This window comes from Hypanus sabinus, chromosome 6 (genome assembly GCF_030144855.1).
Source record: "Hypanus sabinus isolate sHypSab1 chromosome 6, sHypSab1.hap1, whole genome shotgun sequence".
In the NCBI taxonomy this organism is placed as follows: domain Eukaryota; kingdom Metazoa; phylum Chordata; class Chondrichthyes; order Myliobatiformes; family Dasyatidae; genus Hypanus; species Hypanus sabinus.
Window position 1 is genome coordinate 29,247,190 of NC_082711.1, and position 23,931 is coordinate 29,271,120.

A 23,931-nucleotide genomic window follows, 5' to 3' on the forward strand; every position below is an offset into this window, starting at 1 on the left:
ACAATGAAACATTAACTACCTTCAAGAACTTTACCAGTAACAATGAAGCAGATATCTTTGCAAGGTCTCCCACTATGTCTGAGGATGCACTCAGTTAAGCCTGGGGATTTATCTACCTTAATGTGCTGTAAGCATTCAAATACCTTCTCCGTGGTAATATGAATATCCTCTGAAACATCTCTACTTAATTCCCTCATCACTTGAGCAAACATGTTCTTCTCCTCAGTAAATAGAAGAGAAACATTCATTAAAAATCTCACCCACCTTCTACAGGCAGCCCTGTGATCTCTAAGGGAACCTATGCTCTCACTAGCCATCCTTTTACTCTTAACGTGGTTACTGAATCTCTTGGAATTTTACTTAATTTTACCGCAAGATCTATCTTATACTTTCTCTTTGCCTTCCTGATTTCCCTCCTAGTAGTATTCTTTGACTTTTTATACTTATCAAGGAACTCACTCATCTCTGACCTCCTAAACCCAATGTCAGAATCAAAATCAGGTTAATTATCACCAGCATGTGACGTGAAATTTGTTAACTTAACAGCAGCAGTTCAATATAACACATAATCTAGCAGAGAAAGAAAAAAAATAAAATAAAACATAATAATAAATAAGTAAATCAATTATGTATATTGAATAGATTATTAAAAACTGTGCAAAAACAGAAATACTGTATATTAAAAAAAGTGAGGTAGTGTCCAAATCTTCAAAGTCAATTCAGGAATCAGATGGCAGAGGGGAAGAAGCTGCTCCTGAATCGCTGAGTGTGTGGCGTCAGGCTTCTGTATCTCCTACCTGATGGTAACAGTGAGAAAAGGGCATGGCCTAGGTGCTGGATGCCTTCAATAATGGATGCTGCCTTTCTGAGACACCACTCCCTAAAGATGTCCTAGGTACTTTGTGCACCAGTGTCCAAGATGGACCTGACTAGATTTACAACCTCCTGCAGCTTCTTTCGGTCCTGTACAGTAGCCCCTCCATACCAGACAGTGTTGCAGCCTGTCAGAATGCTCTCCACTGTACAACTATGTAAGTTTTTGAGTGTATTTGTTGACATGCCAAATCTCTTCAAACTCCTAATAAAGTATAACCATTGTGCTGCCTTCTTTATGACTACATCAATGTGTAGGGACCAGGTTAGATCCTCAGAGATCTTGACACCCAGGAACTTGAAGCTGTTCACTCTCTCCACTTCTGATCCCTCTATGAGGATTGGTATGTCTTCCTTCGACTTACCCTTCCTGAAGTCTACAATCAGCTCTTTCGTCTTACTGACGTTGAGTGCCAGGTTGTTGCTGCGGCACCATTCCACTAGTTGGCATATCTCACTCTTGTACGCCCTCTTGTCACCACTTGAGATTCTACCAACAATAGTTGTATCATCAGCAAATTTATAGATGGTATTTGAGCTATGCCTAGCCACACAGTCATGTGTATACAGAGAGTAGAGCTGTGGGCTAAGCACACACCCCTGAGGTGCACCAGTGTTGATCATCAGTGAAGAGGATATGCTATCACCAATCCACACAGACTGTGGTCTTCCAGTTAGGAAGTTGAGGATCCAATTACAGAGGGAAGTACAGAGGCCCAGGTTCTGCAACTTCTCAATCAGGATTGTGGGAATGATGGTATTAAATGCTGAGTTAAAGTCGATGAACAGCATGCTGACGTAGGTGCTTCTGTTGTCTGGGTGGTCTAAAGCCATGTGAGGAGCCACTGAGATTGCGTCCGCCGTTGACCTTTTGTGACGATAGGCAAATTGCAATAGGTCCAGGTCCTTGCTGAGGCAGGAGTTCAGTCTAGTCATAAGCAAACTCTCAAAGCATTTCATCACTGTCAATGTGAGTGCTGCCAGGTGATAGTTGTTAAGGTAGCCCACATTATTTTTCTTTGCCACTGGTATAATTGTTGGCTTTCTGAAGCAAGTGGGAACTTCTCCCCATAGCAGTAAGAAGTTGAAAATGTCCTTGAATACTTCCATTAGTTGTTTGGCGCAGATTTTCAGAGCCTTACCAGGTACTCCATTGGGACCTTCTGCCTTGCAAGGGTTCACTCTCTTTAAAGACAGTCTAACATCAGATTCTGTGACAGAGATCACAGGGTCATCAAGTGCAGCACGGATCTTCACAGTTGTAGTTGTGTTTCCCTTTCAGAGCGAGCATAGAAGGTGTTGAGCTCATCTGGTAGTGAAGCATCGCTGCCATTCATACTATGGGGTTTCGCTTTGTAGGAAGTAATGTCTTGTAATCCCTGCCAGAGTTGTTGTGTATCTGATATCGCCTCCAACCTCGTTCGAAATTGTCCCTTTGCCCTTGAAATAGCCCTCCGCAAATCATACCTGGTTTTCTGGTACAAGCCTGGGTTGCCAGACTTGAATACCACAGATCTAGCCTTCAGCAAACGACATACCTCCTGGTTCATCCACGGCTTTTGGTTTGGAAATGTACAGCAAGTCTTTGTAGGCACACAATCATCCACACGGGTTTTAATGAAGTTGGTAACAACTGCAGCATAATCATCCAGGTTCGAAGATGAATTCCTGAAAACAGTCCAGTCCACCAATTCAAAGCAGTCCTGTAGGTGCTCTTGTACTTCCCCTTGTCCAAACCTTCTTGGTCATCACTACTGGTGCTGCAGTCTTCAGTCTCTGCCTATACTCAGGGAGTAGAAGTACAGCCAGGTGATCAGACTTCCCAAAGTGAGGGTGTGGAATATCACGGTAGGCATTCTCGATGGTGGTGTAACAATGGTCCAGTGCGTTGTTTCTTCTGGTATTACAAGTTATCTGTTGATGATAATTGCTTAGTGATTTGGTTCAGACTGGCCTTGTTAAAATCTCCCAAACCGATGGTGAAGGCATTAGGGTGCGTTGTTTCATGTATGTTGATCCCATTGCTCAGATCATCTAAAGCCTGCTTGGCATTGGCCTGAGGTGGAATGTAAACTGCAACCAGAATGACCCCAGAGAACTCCTGTGGTAAGTAAGAAGGACAGCAAATTACTGTTAGATATTCCAGGTCTGGTGAGCAGAATTGGGACAGCACTGATATATTTGTGCATCAAGAAGAGTTGATCATGAGGCATACTCCTCCACCTCTGCTTTTGAGAGACTCTATAGATCAATCCTGACAATGTATAGTAAACTTGTCGATCTGAATCGCTGCATCCAGTACAGAAGGGGTTGACCAGGATTCTGTGAAACAAAGGACACACGCGGACCTAATGTCCCTCTGATTCAGCACCATAGCTCTGAGATCATCGGTTTTATTCACCACAGACTGCACGTTTGCCAGCAAGACCGTTGGTATAGGGAGTTTCCTTAAACGCACTTGTAATCCTGATCTTCACCCATGCTTTCTCCAAGGGCCCTTCCAACCACAGACTCTGTTGCTTCCGTCGGTTTTAAGCAGTGATAGTTTGCTTAAACGCATTAAGACATCTTTGTTGATTGCACTGACCTTAGAAGCAGTTGTGCTTTTTAGCTGTAACAGGCTGAAACGGAAATATTTAATTGTATCCATTGAGAGTACTGCTGCTACTCGAGTCGCACCTAGATGCCCTGCATATATGCCTTCTTTTTCTTGACCAGAACCTTTAATGAACTTTTAACGACCAGAGCCTTTAATGAATGCTGTGGGGGCTCCATTATAGCTTCCTGTTCGAAAATCAGAAGGTCCTCTTATGACACTACAAATGTTCTTCAACACAATACTGCCCATAAGCTTATGCATATAATATTAGCTTTCTTAAATATTTCTCTATGGAAAGTCATTGGTCTATCAGTTCTATGCCATTCCTTTTTGCCAAAGAAACACACATAATCCCATTGCCCTGCTAAAAGTTCATCAACCACAGGCTTGTTTGTAAACAACTACTCAAGCTGAAATGTTACCAGTATAATTTTAATTAAATATTTCAATTTAAGCTAAATGCGAAAAAAAAAACAAAAATCAGTACTTGGGCAGTTAGCATACTAGAACTTACTTTTGGTACAGGAAACCGCAGCTGAGTCAACTGCACCTCACTCACAAGTGGCACAGAGATACGATTTGGAAGTACCAGATAGTTGGAAATTATATCAAGGATAATTGTATCTGACAATCCACTGAAGGTAAAAAAAAAAGACATGAATGTGATTAAGCCATCTGGAGACAACTCAAACTTATCATGTGCATTAAGAAAAATCTTCATCTGTGCAAATGAAATCCACACTCCACTCGAGATACAACTTGAACGCTTAACTCTGTTCTCTTGTCCAGTGCCATTTCCTATCTTTATTTTGTATTTGTAGTATTTGCAACATCTTGCTTTCATTATTTGTTTAGCCTTTGCACTTTCAACCTGGAAATTGAAACAAAAAATTTCCACCTGGTTGTTCTGGCCACATAACCTTGGTCTCTGCCCATGTAATTAGAATGTACATTCTAGAAGAGATAGTGATCAATTTAGTTAGACTGATCCAATGCAAAATAAATGATATAAACATACCTCTATCTTTTATATATTTGTAATCAATCTGCTGTAAGGACTGCTACAGGATATTAATTCCATCAAGCTCATCTACAAAGGATTGCTATTACAAGAAAGCAGCATCCATCATCAAGGACCCACACCACCCAGGCCATGCTCTTCTCACTGCTGCTATCAGGAAAGTGGTACGGGGCCTTAGGTCCCACACCACTGGGTTCAGGAACAGTTATTGCTCTTCAACCATCACGCTCCTGAACCACTGTGGATAACTTCACTCACCTCAACACCAAACTGATTTAACTCACTTTCAAAGATTCTACAACTCATGTTCTCATTATTTACTTATTTATTATTTCCTTTTTTTGTTTTCTTTTGCACATTGGTTATTTGTCAGTGTTTGCATTTAGCTTTTTTTATTGACTGTTTTTTTTGTACTACTGTGAATGCATGCCTGCAAGAAAATTAATCTATGGTGATATGTACACTCTTCGATAATAAGCTTACTTTGAACTTTAATTACCAAAAAATAAACAAGCTAACAGTAAGATGCAATATAAATTGAAATGTTTAGTACCTAGCTAATTCAGTTGGTTTTTAAATGAATAGATCAGATAGCATTAACATACCCCTATCTGGTCAATCATCCTAAAAATGAGCAACCCAAAAACATACATTCTTTCTACCTCAAAAAACACCAAAGATTAATCTTTAATGTTTACTTTTAAAAGCAAAAATGTAGACATTTAAGGGAGGAGGATGGAAAATGTTGTTAAGTATTAATTCCAGATCCTGGAAAGTGAACAATGCTAACAAATTCAAAAAGCAATGAGTCAATACATTAATATAAGTTCCTTCTATAATACAAACATCCCATATCTGTAGAATATCAATGTAGTAAAATCAATGGTACATATGAAAGCACCTGACACCACCAATGTTGCTCAACGTTGTAGGAAATTTGTGTGCAATTCTGGGAATAAAATAGTTAGGCCTATTGTGCAGATTCAACTCTTTGTGCTTTACAAAATTAAACTAAATGCCAACTACCAAGAGAGGTTCTGACCTCTAATTGCTACTAACCTATGATGCTGTATGGCATATTTTAAGCTGCAACCAGATATCATAAATTTCTTAAGGATTTGGAGGCAGTGCCAACCTGCCTGCATTCTACTACAGGTTCTGTACCTCTTATCTGAAAAGCTTGGGGCTAGAAGTGTTTCAAATTTTGGAATACATAATGAGGTAGCTTGGATTTGCCGTCATTTCCAACTCTGAATTTATGTGCTACTGGTAAGCAGTCTTTATTGTACACTAGTTGATCACACATATGTACTGATGTAGTCATTCAGCATGTTAGATTTTCATCAGCAATATAACCATATAACAATTACAGCACGGAAACAGGTCATCTCGGCCCTTCTAGTCCGTGCCGATGCTTACACTCACCTGGTCCCACTGGCCCGCACTCAGCCCGTAACCCTCCATTCCTTTCCTATCCATATACCTATCCAATTTTACTTTAAATAACAATACCAAACCTGCCTCAACCACTTCTACTGGAAGCTCATTCTACACAGCTACCACTCTCTGAGTAAAGAAATTCCCCCTCATGTTACCCTTAAACTTTTGCCCAACTCTCAAATCATGTCCTCAAACTTGCCCCTAACTCTCAAATCTTGGCAAACTCATGAATTGATTTCTCTGCTGCTTCGTGATCAGCAGATGCTTTATCACCACAAATCTTTAAAAATTTGATGCTGTGCATTAATGTTTTGCAACCCACCTGCTGAATATTACAATTACCCTCAAATTTCAGTTTGTCATGATAGATCTTTGCTTGTTTCATGATCAGTTAAGTGGCATATGTTCACTCCAATGCTGACAAATCCACTTTCAATACACAACTGAGATATTTATTTTTCACTTTATGCAGTGTTTTTCTATTTTTCATTAACTTCTGTTCACTATATATGTGAGGTCACTTCTCAGAACTGTCTGTGGTGCACCTGTGTATCACCTGGGAACCTAACCAGAACCTTGTGGAATTTTCCATTTATGCCATATGACAGATTTTGGAGGTTTACTGATTTTGGAGTTTTGGATAAGGGGTTCTCAATCTGTAGTATACTTTTATATGTAGGCTTAGAAGAGAAATAGGTTGGCCGTGGCTGGTCTAATACTACTTTGTTTTAATTTCACCAGTTCACCAGAAGTAAAGTGAGACCTTCCACAGATTGTCCAGCAGAGGGCAATAGAGACTAAATATACTGTTTCTCACTCAATCTATTCTTCACCAGAACAAGCATTTTATCAATCCTTAACTATTGAAAGATACTTTAAAAACAGAAGGCAGTGGTCAATTATTGTTCTACCACACCCATTTCTTCAGGTATAAAGGCACAGAATGGTAAAAACTTACAACTATTTGACTGGGTTCTTTAAGGTTAAGGTTGATTTTTAAAAAAGCCAGACAGTTGAACACAGTTCTAAATCAACATTTCCAGTCATTTCCATTGCGTGACAATGCTGTTTGCAGCAGAGTCTGTCTCATGGGAATAAACTACTCTGAAAATGAAATTATCGTTATAAGCTTGTGCAAGGTAAATTAGCTAAGGATGACTAATGACTTTTGAGTCAGTATTTTAGGAATAATTCCACACTGATTCACAAACACTCAAAGTATACATCACCATCAAGTGTACAGTACTGTAGCAGTGCAGTTGATAGCATTGTGAATTTGGTAGCCATAACACAACGTTAAGGGAAGCCAAAGCATAAGCACTCTGAGAAGCAGATGAACTATCAAACTACAATTAAAAGGATTAACAAAAAATATTATATATAACTGAAAAATAAAAAGTAGGAAATATATGCTGCAAGGTTCTAGATGGCTTATGGTTGAGAAGAAGCAATTTAGGAAGGATTTTGGCTACTTCAAAACTGGGTGCATCAAAACCACACTTCATTTTTCAGGTCCTGATGAAGGGTCTTGGCTCAAAACGTCAACTATTTATTCATTTCCATAGATGCTGAGTTCCTCCAGCACCATGTATTACTCTGGATTTTTGGCATTTGCACATCCCTTGTGCTTATGTTTCACTTTTCTGGTAACTGTTGAAATGGAAACCATATGGTAACCCTAACATTGCCAAAACCATTATCTTTGGAAGTACTACATATATTTTGCAGTATTCTGCATGTATTAATACATGCTCTTCTTTGAGCTTCACTGAATTAAGCTTACATTTGCAAGGTTTACATATCTGAGTGATGCCACATCACAACTACTTCTTATTGATGACTTCATTGAAACACAGGTAGATCATTCAACTGTTCAGTAGTTCATTTGGGTCATATCCAAATTAGATGTACAAAACATCTAGTTTTGAAGCAGCCATTTATTAAAAAGTTCTAAGTAAATGTTTGTCACTAAAAACAACCCTGAGATGTATTTTCTTGTGGGTACACTTAATAAATCCAGAATAGAATAATAACCATAATAGAATCAATGAAAGACTGCACTTCGGTGTTCAATCAGTATGTAAAAGACATAAACTTGCAAGCAATAAATATTGAGAACATAAGATGACGAGTCCTTGAAAGTGAGTCCATAGGTTGTGGGCAGTCAAGTTGAGTTAAGTTATCCACTTCGGTTATGACCCGGCAGATAATATTTTTGTTCAGTATCTTAGTGCTATTTCTTCAATTCCAGTTAATGCTTTAGCCTCTTTAACACCATAATATGGCTAAAGGTTTGCTGATTGATGCATACTTTGGATTTGTTCAAATAAAATGGAGGAAAATATGAGGGGCAAGTTTCTAGATAATACCTTATGGTTAAGGAGTAGTAGTTCAGGAAAGATCAATATAAAACTGCTTTCAGTTTATTAATGAAAAATCCTTATGATCAACCTAATTTTGACCCACATTGCATAATACCCATAGTTAGCAATAACCTACTCATCTTAGCCTTGAGATTTAAATTGACCCAGAAACCACCATAGATTTCCAATGCCCATTGTGTAAAAAGTTTGTAAACAAACCAGCTTACTAATTTTCCTTCTGGGGGGGTGGAATGAAGTTGGCTGATCAAAGGGTTCAGAATCAAGGTCTTGATAAACAATGTGGGAGACTTTACCTCATGAACCACAAAGCACATGCAACTAAATTGATAAGCTTGAAAGAAACAAGAAAAACTGCAGTCACATGTACACAGTGATATAATAGCTGGATACACAGTTATAGCTGATTGATTTGTAGAATTATAGCATTATTAGTGATAAAGAACATGTGTTGTGATCTTAGGGTGTGGCTGTAAGTGCTGCATATTTTTCTTACCCAAGTACTTTCTCTTCGCACAAACTGAAAAAACTGGTTATATTCTGTACCTTGTGAAGTACTAATAGTGAGGAAGCTGTATGAGCAAGACATCGGGAACACCTGAGGCCATTTTGGCTTCAACATGAGAATGATCTGATCCTTTTCGGTTTTAAATCTCTTCTGTGTACAACCTTTTTTCATTTGGAGGAATGGGTGAAAGGAAGTGTAGTTTATTTGATCACAAAAACACACAGCAAATTTTCAAGCAGAAAATACACACCCATTCATGTCTGTCACACCCATAAAAACCTTCCATGCAAAGTCTTCCTCTCAGCTTTCTCCTAAATATATACTGATATAATCTATCACCTAATGAACACAACTTTTTGTGCAAGAAAGATTTTTTTTCTGAATTTGCTTCTGATGTTCCATGCAACCATGTATTTACTCTTTAAGGAACATATCAAAAATTGATTCTGTTCAGTATCACATTTGATGTGCACATTAGAGGTAGAGGGGACAAGTACTTATAACAATGACCTGACACAATTATGACAGTACATGCAGAAAATACAAAAGAGAAAAGATGTCAAAAAATGACAAACTTCAGTCAAATCTTCCACAATATAGAACTGAATTCAGGGAAACAAATTAAGCAACTAAGGCTCTCCTTGTGGTCAAATTCCACCCTCTTAATGCTCCTACTGTAAACTAGAAAATCCAACATTAAACAGAACTACTTAATCATTTTGTGTTTCACAAATTAATGTTCTCTGAAAAGATGTTTATTTTTATTTGTACATTAAAAGTAGTGGAATTTGTCAAAATATGATTCTTTGGATAAATTAGAGTTTAGAAACTTAGTTTGTTATAAAGACAGAATAGATAATCGAGGAATCTTCCTCAGCCTACACAAGGCATGCCATTTTATTACTTTAATAGTATTTAATATTTAGCAGACTACAATATTATCACTGTGATTAATTAGACAACCTGCAACTAATTTTGACAGTTATTTTTCAAATTGATCAAATGTGTAATAAACAGACCAGTGAACAAAGCAGTCTTGGATTGAAAACAGCATTTATTCCAACCCAATGTTACCAAATAATTACTTCAAGCAGGGAGCACATCAAGAAAATTCTAAAAGGTTAACAAAAAATTTGCAACTTAACACAGAAACATTGCCATTCTTCCCCAAAATTACTATACAACTGCTTGGCAATCAGACATTACTCTTGTAAAAATTAATATTGTTAATATGGATTTAATGAGCAATTCTAATCTTATTCAATTCCTCAAAGGATTAAAAACTATGACTAAGAAGGCTGTAGATGACATGAAATTAGGAGATGTTGTTGATAGTGAAGAAGGTCATTGTGGATTATAAGGGGGTCTTACCTATTTTGGGAAGTGGGACAAGGAGTGGAAAATGGACTTTAGTACAGGGAAGAATGAGCTGATGTATCTTGGAACGACAAACCAGCATGGGACTTATACTATGAATGGTAGGGCACCAGGAGTGTAATGTAACAGAGGGTCTTAGGAGTATAAGCACATAGTTTGTTGTAAGAGGCATTACAGGTAAACAGGGTGGTGACAAAAGCACTTAGCATGATGATCTTCGTCAATCAGGGTACCAAATGCAGGCACTGGGACACTAAATCACAGTTGTACTAGTAGTTAGCGAGGGTGCACTTGGAGTACCGTGTACAGTTTTGATTACCTGGCTTCAGGAAATTCGTGGTTGAACTCGAAAGAATGCAGAAAAGGATGTTGCCAAGTCTCGAGGGTCCAAGTTATAGGAGGGAGTTGGCCAGGCTAGATCTTTATTCCCTGGAATGTACGAGAATGAAGGGTGGCCTCACAGAAATATTTAAGATTATGAGATCTATGGATAAGGAGGAAAGTAACAGTCTTTTCTCCAGGGTAAGGGAGGCCAAAACTAAGGGCAGAGATTTAAAATGAGAGGGGAAAGATTTAAAAGGGATGAGGGGCATCTTCTTCATGTAGAGGGTGGTGGATATATGGAACAAGCTACCAGAGGAAGTGATAGAAGCACTTGGACAGGTACGTGGAGAGATTTCCACCAAATACGGGAAATTGCGATTAGCTGGATGGATATCATGATTAGCATGGATTCACCAGGCTGAAAGGCCAGTATCTGTGTTGCACTGTTCCATGTCTCTAATCCGAATTATTATACCTCACATCATGACTTGCTAACAGATAAAATATAGAATTCTTGAACAGTTATTTTTGCTTGGGAAGGCACTTGGTATTGAGGACCTCACAGTAATGGACTGCAATTAATAACTATATTCAGACATTGCTGTGGATCAACTGCCTGCATGCCTAGTGAACTGCCTGTGTTGTAATGTATATACTACAATTTACTTATGTGAAATAGGTGATGCATACAAGACTATTGCTAGTCTCTCATACAATGGTGGTAGAAGCTGCCATTTTAAACCACTGCTGTTTGTGTAGGTGCAGGTCAGTGGGACTAGGCAGAAAAATGGTTCGGCACAGCCAAGAAGGGCCAAAAAGCCTGTTTCTGTGCTGTAATGTTTTATGGTTCTATGTAGTTGCAGTGAGTTCCAGAGTTTTCACCCAATAATGTAGAAAGACGCCTTCGCTCCATAGGGTTGTAAAATAAAGCACCATAAACATTGGAAAATATAAAGTAACATAGGAAATTTTCCGAGAAACTCAGATGCGCAGTCAATGAGAATTCAGGCAAGCTTCATCAGCACGACGTAGGGCAAATTAGGTAAGTTTAGGAGAAAGAACAAAAACAAATGAGAGAGTGACAGAAAGGTGCTATGGAGCAAACACGCCACCATGGATGAGAAAAATGGCCTGGTCCATTCTGTACTTGATTTCTATGTGACAGATAATATGCACAGAACCCAATCACCCTTTCAACCTAAACTGATAGCACCCTGCAAAGAAACAAAGTTTCAAGAAATGCTGACCTCTGCCTCCGCAGATGCTGCCTGACCCATAGCAGTTTATTGTTTTGTACCATCAGAGATTTATTCTCATGTAGACATACAGTACATTTCCATAATTAATATCCAAAATCTCAGGAGGGTGCTCAAAGTTTCAATGCTCCAGCTGTTCTGTACTTTTTCTCCTACATGCAACTCAAGATTAATTGTAAAACACTATTACAGCAAATAAAATGACCTCAGTGCTTGTCAGGTTTAAATTTGTAAGCTGGCCCAACAAGACAGTGTTGAAGCCTGAGGAAATACCTCAAAGGGTTCCGCACTTACTTCAAGCCAGGGATATCCAGAAGATTTGTTAGTCCTGTCCAGTTAATGGCAAGTAACTGTTGATTAAAAACAGGAAAAATTATTCTCAGTGTGCAACTCTGGAAAAAATGCTCAGCTTGCAAAGATTGATTAAAAGTAGGACTTGAAATTATACCAGAAAATAATAATTCATTCCTTTTCCATTTTATTCAAGATATTTTATGTATTTATTTTAAAATAAATTAATGGATTTTCAGAAATAAAGTAACATTTAATTTACAAACTAAGAAAGGCTCAAAGGGCCAGAAGGGCCTACTTTGTGCTGCATCTCGATAAAAGAAAATCTAAAAAATTTTTGAGCCGCTTAAAAATCATTTGCACCAAAAGATGAATTAAACATTTAAATGACTTTTCTCTAAGCTTTATGTCATATATGGCTGCTATCAAAAATGCTTTAATCATCATAATGCATGCTGATAAATGCTGAATAATTAGTTACTCTGATGCAAGAATTGCACATTTATCGAACGAAAAAATTGATCCCTGAAAAGTAAAGGCATCTATAGACAGGCTGCAATTTAACTTTTTGGCAACAAGACATTGGGTACTGAAAATGAAATTATGCGAAGATTTCAGCTTAGAAATTGCATGGCACCTCCAGGAGTATATCAATCGGCTTTGAGGAGCCACCTTTTTGCTGTGGGCCCTCTTACTGAATGTACTTTCACATGCTGCATATTGCAAGGACTGAAAAGAAAAATAGCAGTGCAGTGGGTCCGGCCCATGCTATAATCCGGGTAAAGAGATACCCAATAGCAGGGCTGGGACAGGGACTTTTGGTGGAAAAGGTTGGGAATGGTGTGTTGGCACCGGAAACTTGGAAACACTTACAGGCTGTCCCCAGCACAATCCCTGGACTGCGTTGGTCATTGATGCAAACAACACATTTTACTGTATGTTTTGATGCACGTGACAAATAAAGTTAATCTTTAATCATATCAGAAGGTCAGTGGGTATACAAAAATCACAAGCTAGTTAGATAAGACGTGAGGGAAGGAAAGAGAGAGGGAGTGAGGTGGTGGCTGCGGCATCTTAAACTTATCCAACTTATCCTTCAAAAAGCACGACTTCAGAGCTATTAAAAACTTCAGAGATTGCCGGAAAACAGGTGTGCCCCAGAATATCATTACCTAATTTGCTTGGCAGTGCTCCAAAATATTTCCAGTCTGCTGCAATTCAACCCTGAAATGAGCATAACTGTAATATACTCCAGAAGCAAGCATATTGTGTAAGTAGTGCACTAAATCTGCGTTTCTACACCAAGTAAAATAATCACATGTGGAAAGAGTGTGGCCAGATGAAGATAAAAAGATTAAGAAGTGAGTAAGATTAAGAAATAAAGTCAGGGGTAATTGGAAACTCAGGGTCATTCCTTATGTATTTTGCAAAATGATCAATATGCATTTGGTTTCTTGCATGCACGGAACACCACACTGGGATCATCAAATAAAATTAACTTCAATTAAAACTGAAAGTCCATGCGAATTACTGCCTCACTTGAAGACGCCAGACACACAGATGCTGGTTGACCTTCCAACTATCTTCAGCATTTTCTATTTTATTTCAGATGTGTAGTGAAGCAAGAATAGATTAGTACAATATTCAAATAGAAAATTACTAGTCCATAACCTCGGGCCTACTTTTCTTGCATTCATTTTCTCTTTCTCTCTCTCTCTCCCCCACTATCCCTATCTTTATCTCTCCTGACAGTGAATTAGTCATAGAAAAGTAAAAGCACAGAAACAAGCCCTTCTACCTATCTAGTCCATGCTGAAGCATTTAAACTGCCTACTTCAATTGACTTGCACCAAGATCATATCCCTACCATCAATGTACCTATCCAAACTTCTCTTAAACATTGAAATCAAGCTTGCATGGAGCACTTGTGCTGGCACACTCTCATGACCCTCTGAGTGAAGAAATTTCCCCTCATGTTCCCCTTAAATTTTTCACCTTTCACCCTTAAGCCATAACCTCTGTTGCAGTCCCACCTAAATTCAGTGGAAAAAGCCCACTTGCATTTACCCGTCGTAATTTTGTATAACTCCATCAAAACTTTTCTCAATTTTCTACATTCCAGGGCATACAGTCCTAACCTATTCGATCTTTCCTCATAACTCAGGTCCACCAAACCCAGCAACATCCTTGTAAATTTTCTCTCTACTTTCAACTTTATTTACAACTTTCCTGTAAGTAGGTGACCAAAACTGCACACAGTACTTCAAATAAAGCCTCACTAATGATTTATATAACTTCAACATAACATTCCATCTCCTGTACTCAATACTTTGATTTATGAAGGTCATGTGCCAAAAGCTTTCTTTATGATGCTATCTACCTATGATGGCACATCAATGAATTATAGAAACATAGAAAACCTACAGCACAAAGCAGACCCATCTGCCCACAAATTTGTGCCAAATATGTCAGTACCTCAGAAATTACTAGGCTTACCTATGGCCCTCTATTTTACTGGGAGTAGTCTATAGGCCCCCAAATAGCCCTCGGGACACTGAGGAGCAGATAAGCAGGCAGATTTTAGAATGGAGCAGGAAATACAGGGTAGTAGTTATGGGTGATTTCAACTTCCCTCATATTGACTGGCACCTCCTGAGTGCAAGGGGGATAGATGGGGCTGAATTTGTCAGGTGTGTTCAAGAAGGATTCCTGACACAGTATGTGGACCGGCCAATGAGAGGAGAGGCTATACTGGATCTAGTTCTGGGTATTGAACCTGGACAGGTGACAGACCTCTTGGTGGGGGAGCATTTTGGTGAGAGTGATCACAACTCCCTTAGCTTCAGCATAGCTATGGAAAGGGATTAAAATCAGACGAAATGGTAAAGTGCTTAACTGGGGAAGGGCTAACTTTGAAGGGATGAAGCAGGAAATAGCAAGAGTACATCAGAAACAGATGTTCAAAGGGGAAAGCACAGAAGTCATGTGGGAGAAGTTTAGGGACCACTTGAGCTGGGTTCAGGATAGGTTTGTCCCACTGAGGCAAGGAAAAGATGATAGGAAAAGAGAACCGTGGCTGATGAAACATGTGAGGCAACTCGTCAAGAGGAAAAAGGAAGCATATATTAGATATAAGAAGCAGGAAGTAGGAGGGGCTTATGAGAAATATAGAGTAGCCAGGAAGGAGCTAAGGAAAGGACTTAGAAGAGCTCAAAGGGGGCATGAGAAGGCCTTGGCATGTAGGATTAAGGAGAACCCCAAAGGCATTCTATGTATATGTGAAGAATAGGAGGATTACGAAAACGAAGGTGGGACCACTAAAGGATAAAGAGGGCAACAGGTGCCTGGAGGCGGAGGAGGGTGGGGAGGTCCTAAATGAATACTTTGCTTCAGTATTCACAAGTGAAAAGGATCTTGATCCGGAAGGGGTAGAAGTAGAGCAGGCCTGTGTGCTGGACGGTGTGGAGATTAAGGAAGAAGAAGAAGTGCTGGATCTTCTTAAAAACATTGATTGATAAATCCCCAGGGCCAGATATGATATTCCCCAGGTTGTTGTGGGAATTGAGAGAAGAGATCGCAGGAGCATGAGCCATGATCTTTGAATCCTCTTTGGCTGCAGGGGAAATGCCGAAGGACTGGAGAATGGCAAATGTAGTTCCCTTGTTTAAAAAAGGTAATAGGGAGAAACCTGTCAACTATAGACCGGTGAATCTTACGTCAGTGGTATGCAACCTACTGGAAAGGATTCTTAAGGATAGGATCTATGAGCATTTGGAGAAGTACAGTCTACTCATGGATAGTCAACATGGCTTTGTGAAAGGAAGATCATGCCTCACGAGCCTGATTTGAATTTTTTGAAGCGGTAACAAAAGAAATTGATGAGGGTAGGGCAGTGGATGTGGTCTACATGGACTTCAGCAAAGCACTTGACAAGGTCCCTCATGAGAGACTCATCCAGAAAGTCATGAGGCATGGAATACGTGGAACCTTGGCTGTTTGGTTAAAAAATTGGCTTAAAGGAAGAAAGCAGAGGGTAGTTGTGGAAGGGAAGTATTCTGCCTGGAAGTCGGTGACTAGTGGAGTGCCGCAGGGATCTGTCCTGGGACCCCTGCTATTTGTGATTTTTATAAATGACCTGGATGTAGAGGCGGAAGGATGGGTGAGTAAGTTTGCGGATGACACGAAGATTGGAGGAGTTATGGATGGTGCTGAAGGTGGTCGAAGGTTACAAGAGGATATAGACAGGCTGCAGAGTTGGGCAGAAAAATGGCAGATGGAGTTCAATCCGGACAAGTGTGAGGTGATGCATTTTGGAAGGACAAACCAGAAGACTGAGCACAAGATTAATGGTCAATTACTTGAGTGTGGATGAACAAAGGGACCTTGGGGTTCAAATCCATACATCCCTCAAGTTTGCTGCACAGGTTGATAGGGTAGTTAAGAAGGCCTATGGGATGCTAGGCTTCATTAACAGGGGGACTGGCTTCAAGAGTAGAGAGGACATGTTGCAACTCTACAAATCTCTGGTGAGACCACACTTACGAGTATTGTATTCAATTCTGGTCACCTCATTATAGGAAAGATGTGGAAGCTATGGAGAGGGTGCAGAGCAGATTTACCAGAATGTTGCCTGGATTGGAGAACAAGTCATATTAAACAAGGTTAGCAGAGCTGGGACTTTTCTCTTTGGAGTGTAGAAGAATGAGAGGGGACTTGATAGAGGTCTACAAGATTGTGAGAGGCATAGATAGGGTGGATAGTCAGTACTTATTTCCCAGGGCACCAATAGCAAACACCAGAGGGCATATGTACAAAATTAAGGGAGGGAAGTTTAGGGGAGACATCAGGGGTAAGTGTTTTTTTTTTTACACAGAGGGTTGTGAGTGCCTGGAATGACTTGCCAGGGATGGTGGTGGAGGCTAAAACATTAGAGGTATTTAAGAGCCTCTTGGACAGGCACATGGATGAAAGAAAAATGGAAGGTTATGGGGTAGTGTGGGTTTAGTACTTTTTTTAAGGATTATATGGGTCGGCACAACATGGAGGGCTGAAGGGCCTGTAGTGTTCTATGGTAATCTCCATGTACCTGTCCAAAAGTCTCTTAAAAGACCCTATCATATCCGCCTCCACCACTGTTGGCAGCAGCCCATTCTATGCATTCACCGCTCTCTGAGTAAAAAAACTTAGCCCTGACATCTCCTATGTACCTACTCCCCAGCACCTTAAACCTGTGTCCTCTTGTGGCAACTATTTCAGCATGGACCTTTATTCCCAATTAGTTCTACCACACTCCTCAGTGCCCTACCGTTTACTGTGTAAGACCTACCCTGGTTGATCCTACTGAAGTGCAACACCTTGCACTTCTCTGCATTAAATTCCATCTGCCATTTTTCAGCCTATTTTTCCAGCTGGTCCCTCTGCAAGCCATGATAGCTTTCCTCACTGTCCACTACACCCTAAATCTTGATGTCATCTACAAACTTGCTGATCCAGTTAACTACATTATTATCCACATCATTGATATAGATGTCCAGATTGTTGATATCAATGACAAACAACAACAGACTCAGCACCGATCCCTACAGCTCTCCATTAGTAACAGGCCTTCAGTTAGAGAGGCAACCATCTATTACCATCCTCAGGCTTCTCCCAAAAAGCAAATGTCTAATTCAGTTTACTACCTCATCCCGAATGCCAAGCGACTGAATCTCCCTGACTAACCTTGCATGCGTGACGTTGTCAAATGCTAAGCAAAAGTCCACATAGACAACATACACCGCCTTGCCTTCATCAACTTCCCTGATAATTACCTTGAAAAATTACCAGGCATGAAGCGATGCTAACTATCCTTAATAAATCCATGTCTATCCAAAAACTTATATATTTGGTCCCCCAGAATACCTTCCAATAACTTTCCTACTACTGATGTCAGGCTCACTGGCCTATAATTTCCTGGTTTTATCCTGCAATCCTCTGGTTCCACACCTGTTGTTAAGGATGATTTAAATATCTCTGCTAAGGCCCCGGCAATTTCTGTACTTGCCTCCCATAAGGTCCAATGGAACACTTTGCCAGGCCCTGGGAATTTATCCATCCTAATTTGCCTCAGGACACCGAACACCTCCTCCTTTGTAATCTGAACAGGGTTCATGAAGTTGATGCCCCTTTGCCTTACTTCTATAGACTCTGTGTCCATCTCCTGACTAGATACAGATGCAAAAAATGTATTTGAGCTCTCCCCCCATCTCTTCTGCCTCCACACATGGATTATCATTTCTGATCTTCCAGAGGACCAACTTTGTCCCTCGCAATCCTTTTGCTCTTAACATATCTAGATTCATTTCATTTTGTCTGCTATGGCAACCTCATGCTTTCTTTTAGCCCTCCTGATTTCTTAAGTATTCTCTTGCATTCCTCACACTCCACAAGCACCTAGTTTGTTTCTACCTGCCTACACCTGCTATGCATCTCCTCTTTTTTTTCTTAACTACGGCCTCAATATCTCTTCAAAACCAAGATTCCCTATATTTACTTTGAAAGTAATGGCACTGTGATCACTAGATGCAAAGTGTTCCCCTAGAGAAACTTCTGTCACCTGCTCTGTCTCATTCGCTAATAGATCTTGTATCGCACACTCTCCCTATTGGGGACTTCAATGTACTGATAAAGGAAACTTTTCTGAAGACACTTGACCAACTCTGTCCCATCTAATCCTTTTACACTATGGGAGCCCCAGTCAAGATGTGGAAAGTTAAAATCATCTATGATCACAACCTTATGTTTCTTGCAACAGTCTGCGAACTGGGCAAAGTTGTTCCTCTAAATCCCTTGAACTGAGTGATCTGTAATATAGACCCATTAATGTGGTCAAACATTTCTCAATTCAATCCATAATGCCTCACAAGTCGAGTTCTTCAGTCTGTCCTGACCAAGCAATGTCATGACATTCTCCTTGACTAGTAACATCACTCCTCTTCCCTTGACCTTCAGCTTGCACGGGAGAGTGAGGATATAATTCATCAAAGTTACTACAGAAATAGTCACCCCAAAGTTGCAGGAGGCAAGTAGCTGGGTGACAGTCAGGAGAAATGGAAATAAGCAGTAAGAGCAGAACACCCCTATGGCCACTCCGCTCAAAAACAAGTATACCGCTTTGGATACTTCTATGGGGGATGACCTCCCTGGAGAATGCCACGGTGACCGGGTTACTGGCACTGAGCATGGGTCCGTGGTGCAGAAGGGAAAGAGAGAGAAGAAAGGAGCAGTAGTGTCAGCGGACTCGATAGTGAGGGGAACAGACAGGAGATTCTGTGGACACGAACGGGACACCCGGATGGTACGTTGCCTCCCAGGTGCCAGGGTCAGGGATGTCTCAGATTGCGTCCACAACATCTTGGTGAGCTAGATGTCTTGGTACCAATGACATAGGAAGGAAAAGCAATGAGGTCTTGAAAAGAGAGTTTAGAGAGCTAGGTAGAAAGCTGAGAAGCAGGACCTCCTGGATAGTAATTTCTGGATTGCTGCATGTGCCACGCACCACTTGAGGATAGAAACAGGTTTATTTGGCAGATAAATGCGTGGCCGAGAAGGTGCTGCAGGGGGCAGGGCTTCAGGTTCTTGGATAATTGGGATCTCTTCTGGGAGAGGTATGACCTGTTCAAAAGTGACAGGTTGCACCTGAACCTGAGGGAGACCAATATTCTCGTAGGCAGGTTTATTAGAGCTGTTGGGGAGGGTTTAAACTAACTTAGCAAGGAGGTGAGAACCGGAGTGAAGGGACTCAGGGAAGGACAGATGGCAAAAAAAGTAAAGATAGCATGCAGTCAGACTGTCAGGAAGTGCAGGCAGGTGATGGGACTTAGTTGCAACCAATAGGCTGCATATCAAATCATTAGGGATGCAGAGTCAGAAAGAATAGCAAACACGGTATTCAAGGTGTTGTATCTAAATGCACACAGTACGAGAAATAATATGGATGATCTTGTTGCAATATTACAGATTGTCAGGTTTGATGTTGTGGCCATCACTGAATTGTGTCTGAAGGATGGTTGCAGTGGGGAGCTGAATGTCCAAGGTTACACGTTATTTCGGAGGGATAGTAAGGTCGGCAGAGGGGGGGGCAGGTAGTGTGACTCCACTGGTAAAAAATGGCATCATATCAGTGGAAAGATGTAACATAGGATCAGAAGATGTTGAATCATTGTGGGTTAAGAAACCACAAGGATAAAAGGACATCGATAACAGTTATATACAGGCCTCCAACAGTAGCTAGGAGGTTGACCAAAGGTTACAACAGAAAATAGAAAAGGCAAGTCAAAAGGGCAATGTTATGGCAGTTATGGGAGATTTTAACATGTAGGTCAATTGAGAAAAATCAGGTTGGTAATGGATCTCAAGACAGCGAGTTTGTTGAATGCCTAAGAGATAGCTTTTTAGAGCCATTTGTCATTGAGCCTACTAAGGGATTAGCTATACTGGATTGGGTTTTATGTAATGAACCAGAGGCGATCAGGGAGCTTAAGGTAAAAGAACCTTTAGGAACAAGTGATCACAATATGATTGTGTTCAACTTGAAATTTGATAGGGAGAAAGTAAAGTCTGATGTAGCAGTATTTCAGTGGAGTAAAGGAAATTACAGTGGTATGAGAAAGAAGCTGGGCAAAGTAAATTGGAAGGAGCTGCTGGCAGGGTTTCAGCAGAGCAGCAATGGTGTGCGTTTCTGGGAAAAATGAGGAAGGTGCAGGACATACATGTTCCAAAAATGAAGAAACACTCAAATGGTAAAATAGCACAACAGTGGTTGACAAGGGAATTCAAAACTATTGTAAAAGCAAAAGAAAGGACATACAACAAAGCAAACATTAGTGGGAAGATAGAGGACTGGGAAGTTTTTAAAAACCTACAGAAGCAACTAAAAAAAATCATTAGAAGGGAAAAGATAAAATATGAAAGCATGCCAGCAAATAATAGCAAAGTGATTAGTAGAAGTTTTTTTAAGAAAGTTAAAAATAAAAGAAATAAGAGTGGATATAGAGTGGCTAGAAAAACAGGCAGGAGAAATAAAAATGGGGGACAAGGAGATGGCTGCTGAACTAAATGAGTATTTTGCATCAGTCTTCAATGTGGATGACACTAGAAGTATGCCTGATGTCGTAGCGTGTGAAGGAAGACAAGTGGGTGCAGTTATAGTTACAACAGAGAAGATACTCAAAAAGATTAAAGACCTAAAGGTATGTAAGTCACCTGGACCAGATGAACTGCATCCTAGGGTTCTGAAAGAGGTAGTATTAGAGATTGAGGTTCTATTATAACTGATCTTTTAAAAATCATTGGACTCTGGCATGGTGCTAGAGGACTGGAAAATTGCAAACGTTAATCCACTCTTTAAGAAAGAAGGAAGGCAACAGAGAGGAAATTATAGACCAGTTAGCCTGACCTCAGTGGTTGGGAAGATGTTAGGAGTCAATTGTTAAGGATAAGGTGATGGAGTACTTGGTAACACAGGACAAGATAGTACAAAGTCAGCATGATCTCCTTCAAGGAAAATCCTGCCTGACAAACCTGTTGGAATTCATTGAGGAGGTTACAAGTAAGATAGATAAAGAGGATGCAGTGGATGTTGCATATTTGGACTTTCAGAAGGCCTTTGACAAGGTGCCACAGATGAGGATGCTTACCAAGTTAAGAGCCCATGGTATTACAGGAAAGTTGCTAACATGGTTAGAGCATTGGCTGATTGGTAGGAGGCAGCGAGTGTGAACAAAAGGATCCTTTTCTGGTTGGCTGCCAGTGACTAGTGGTGTTCCACAGGGGTCGGTGTTGGGACCACTTCTTTTTATGCTGTATATAAATGATTTAGATGATGGCATAGATGGCTTTGTTGCCAAGTTTGCAGATGATATGAAGATTGGTGGTCTTTAGGTGCAGAGAAATCCTTTGATAGAGTGGAATGGAATTACCTATTTAAGACTTCAGAAAAATTTAAATTTGGACCTAGTTTTATTCGTTGGGTTAAACTATTATATCTCTCACCTATTGCTCAGGTTCTTACTAATTCTCAACTCTCTAAACGATTTAACCTATATCGAGGTACTAGACAAGGCTGCCCCCTTAGTCCTCTGTTGTTTGCTTTGGCTCTAGAATCTCTAGCCATAGCCTCCGTAATTCCAAGGATATTACAGGTATCACCCGAGGTAATACTATTCATAAAATTTCTTTATATGCAGATGATATTTTACTTTTTATTTCCAATGTGAATGACTCCTTAGCTTCCACTCTTTCTTTATTCTCTCAATTTAGTTGATTCTCAGGTTATAAGTTGAATTTATATAAAAGCGAATTATTTCCTTTAAACAACTTGATACCAATAAACACCAATCTTCCATTTAAAATTATGACTAATCAGTTTACTTATCTTGGAATAACTATTACTAAAAATTTTAAACATTTGTATAAAGCTAGTTTTATTCCACCACTGAGTTACCTTAAAAAGGCTATTTAGTAAATGATCTCCTCTTTCTTTATCCTTGTTAGGCCGTATTAATTCTATTAAAATGAATGTGTTACCTAAATTCTTATATCTTTTCCAAGCATTGCCTATTTTTATTCCGAAGAATTTTTTTGACTCTTTGGACTCAATTCTCTCTTCTTACATATGGAATAATAAACAACCCTGGCTGAACAAAGTCTTTTTTCAAAGGAAAAATAAAAATGGTGGTCTAGCTTTACCTAATTTCAGATTCTATTACTGGGCAACTAATATAAGGAATATCTCATTCTGGTCATATTACATTAATAGGGATGATTGTCCACTGTGGACTTTACTAGAAGTTCAATTGGTTAAAGATGCCTCAATTATTTCTCTTCTTGGATCTTCTCTTCCTTTACCCTTCAGTAAAATTACTGATAACCCAGTTCTTAAGCATACTTTGAGAATCTGGTTGCAATTTAGGAAGTTTTTTGGTTTGTCTCATTTTTCACTTTCTAGTCCCATTCTTTGTAATTATTTTTTTCTACTCTCTACTACTGATAAAGTTTTTATAGAATGGAATAGATTGGGTATTTGACAATTTTTGGATTTATTTGTTGATGGGAACTTAGTGTCATTTGAGCAGCTGTCCATTAAATTTGGTTTACCCCAAACCCAATTTTATGGTTACCTTCAAATTAGAGATTGCCTGCGTTCTCAATTGGCTACCTTTCCTTCAAGTTCAGATAAGAATCTCTTAGATGATATTTTAAATTTGAAACCTTTTTTGATGGATCAATCTCTATTATATATAATAAACTACTTATGTTCAAGCAGCTTTCTTTACATAATTTTAGGCAAGCTTGGGAGCATGATCTGATTATGCAAATCTCTGATGAAGATTGGAATGCCATTTTGAAATTAGTGAATAAGTCATCTTTTTGTGCTCGCCATTCTTTGGTACAATTTAAAAGTGGTACATAGAGCCTATTTATCTAAAGAGAAATTATCCCGTTTTTATTCTGATATTTCTCCAACTTGTGACAAAAGTAATTCAGCCAATGCTTCGTTAATTCATGTGTTTTGGTTATGTCCCAGCTTAGAAAAATTTTGGAAAGATGTATTTTCTACTTTTTCTCAACTTTTTAAACACTAACTTTGAACCTAATCCTCTTACTGCTCTCTTTGGTATTCTCGGAACTCAAGATTTAACTATATCTCCCTCAGACTTGTATGTTCTAGCTTTTATCTCACTTATGGCGAGAAGACGGATTTTGCTTAAATGGAAAGAAGTCGTCTCTCCTACTCATGTGCAGTGGTTAGAAGACATTATAACTCATCTTAGTTTGGAGAAGATTCGGTGTTCTAATTCAGTACAGTATTTTTATATGAC

At 39.6% G+C, this 23,931-nt stretch overlaps 1 protein-coding gene across 2 annotated transcripts in view; it reads right to left on the bottom strand.

The window, feature by feature from the left end:
* The window catches only part of esyt2b (extended synaptotagmin-like protein 2b), a 212,527-nt gene that overhangs the window by 52,331 nt on the left and 136,265 nt on the right, over positions 1-23,931 (bottom strand). For both annotated transcript variants that reach the window (XM_059971888.1, XM_059971887.1), the window contains exons 7-8: positions 12,074-12,129; positions 3,987-4,107 (exon numbers count right to left, since the gene is read on the bottom strand). In XM_059971888.1, the coding sequence (XP_059827871.1) occupies positions 3,987-4,107; positions 12,074-12,129 (177 nt within the window). The remainder of the gene's footprint in view (positions 1-3,986; positions 4,108-12,073; positions 12,130-23,931) is intronic.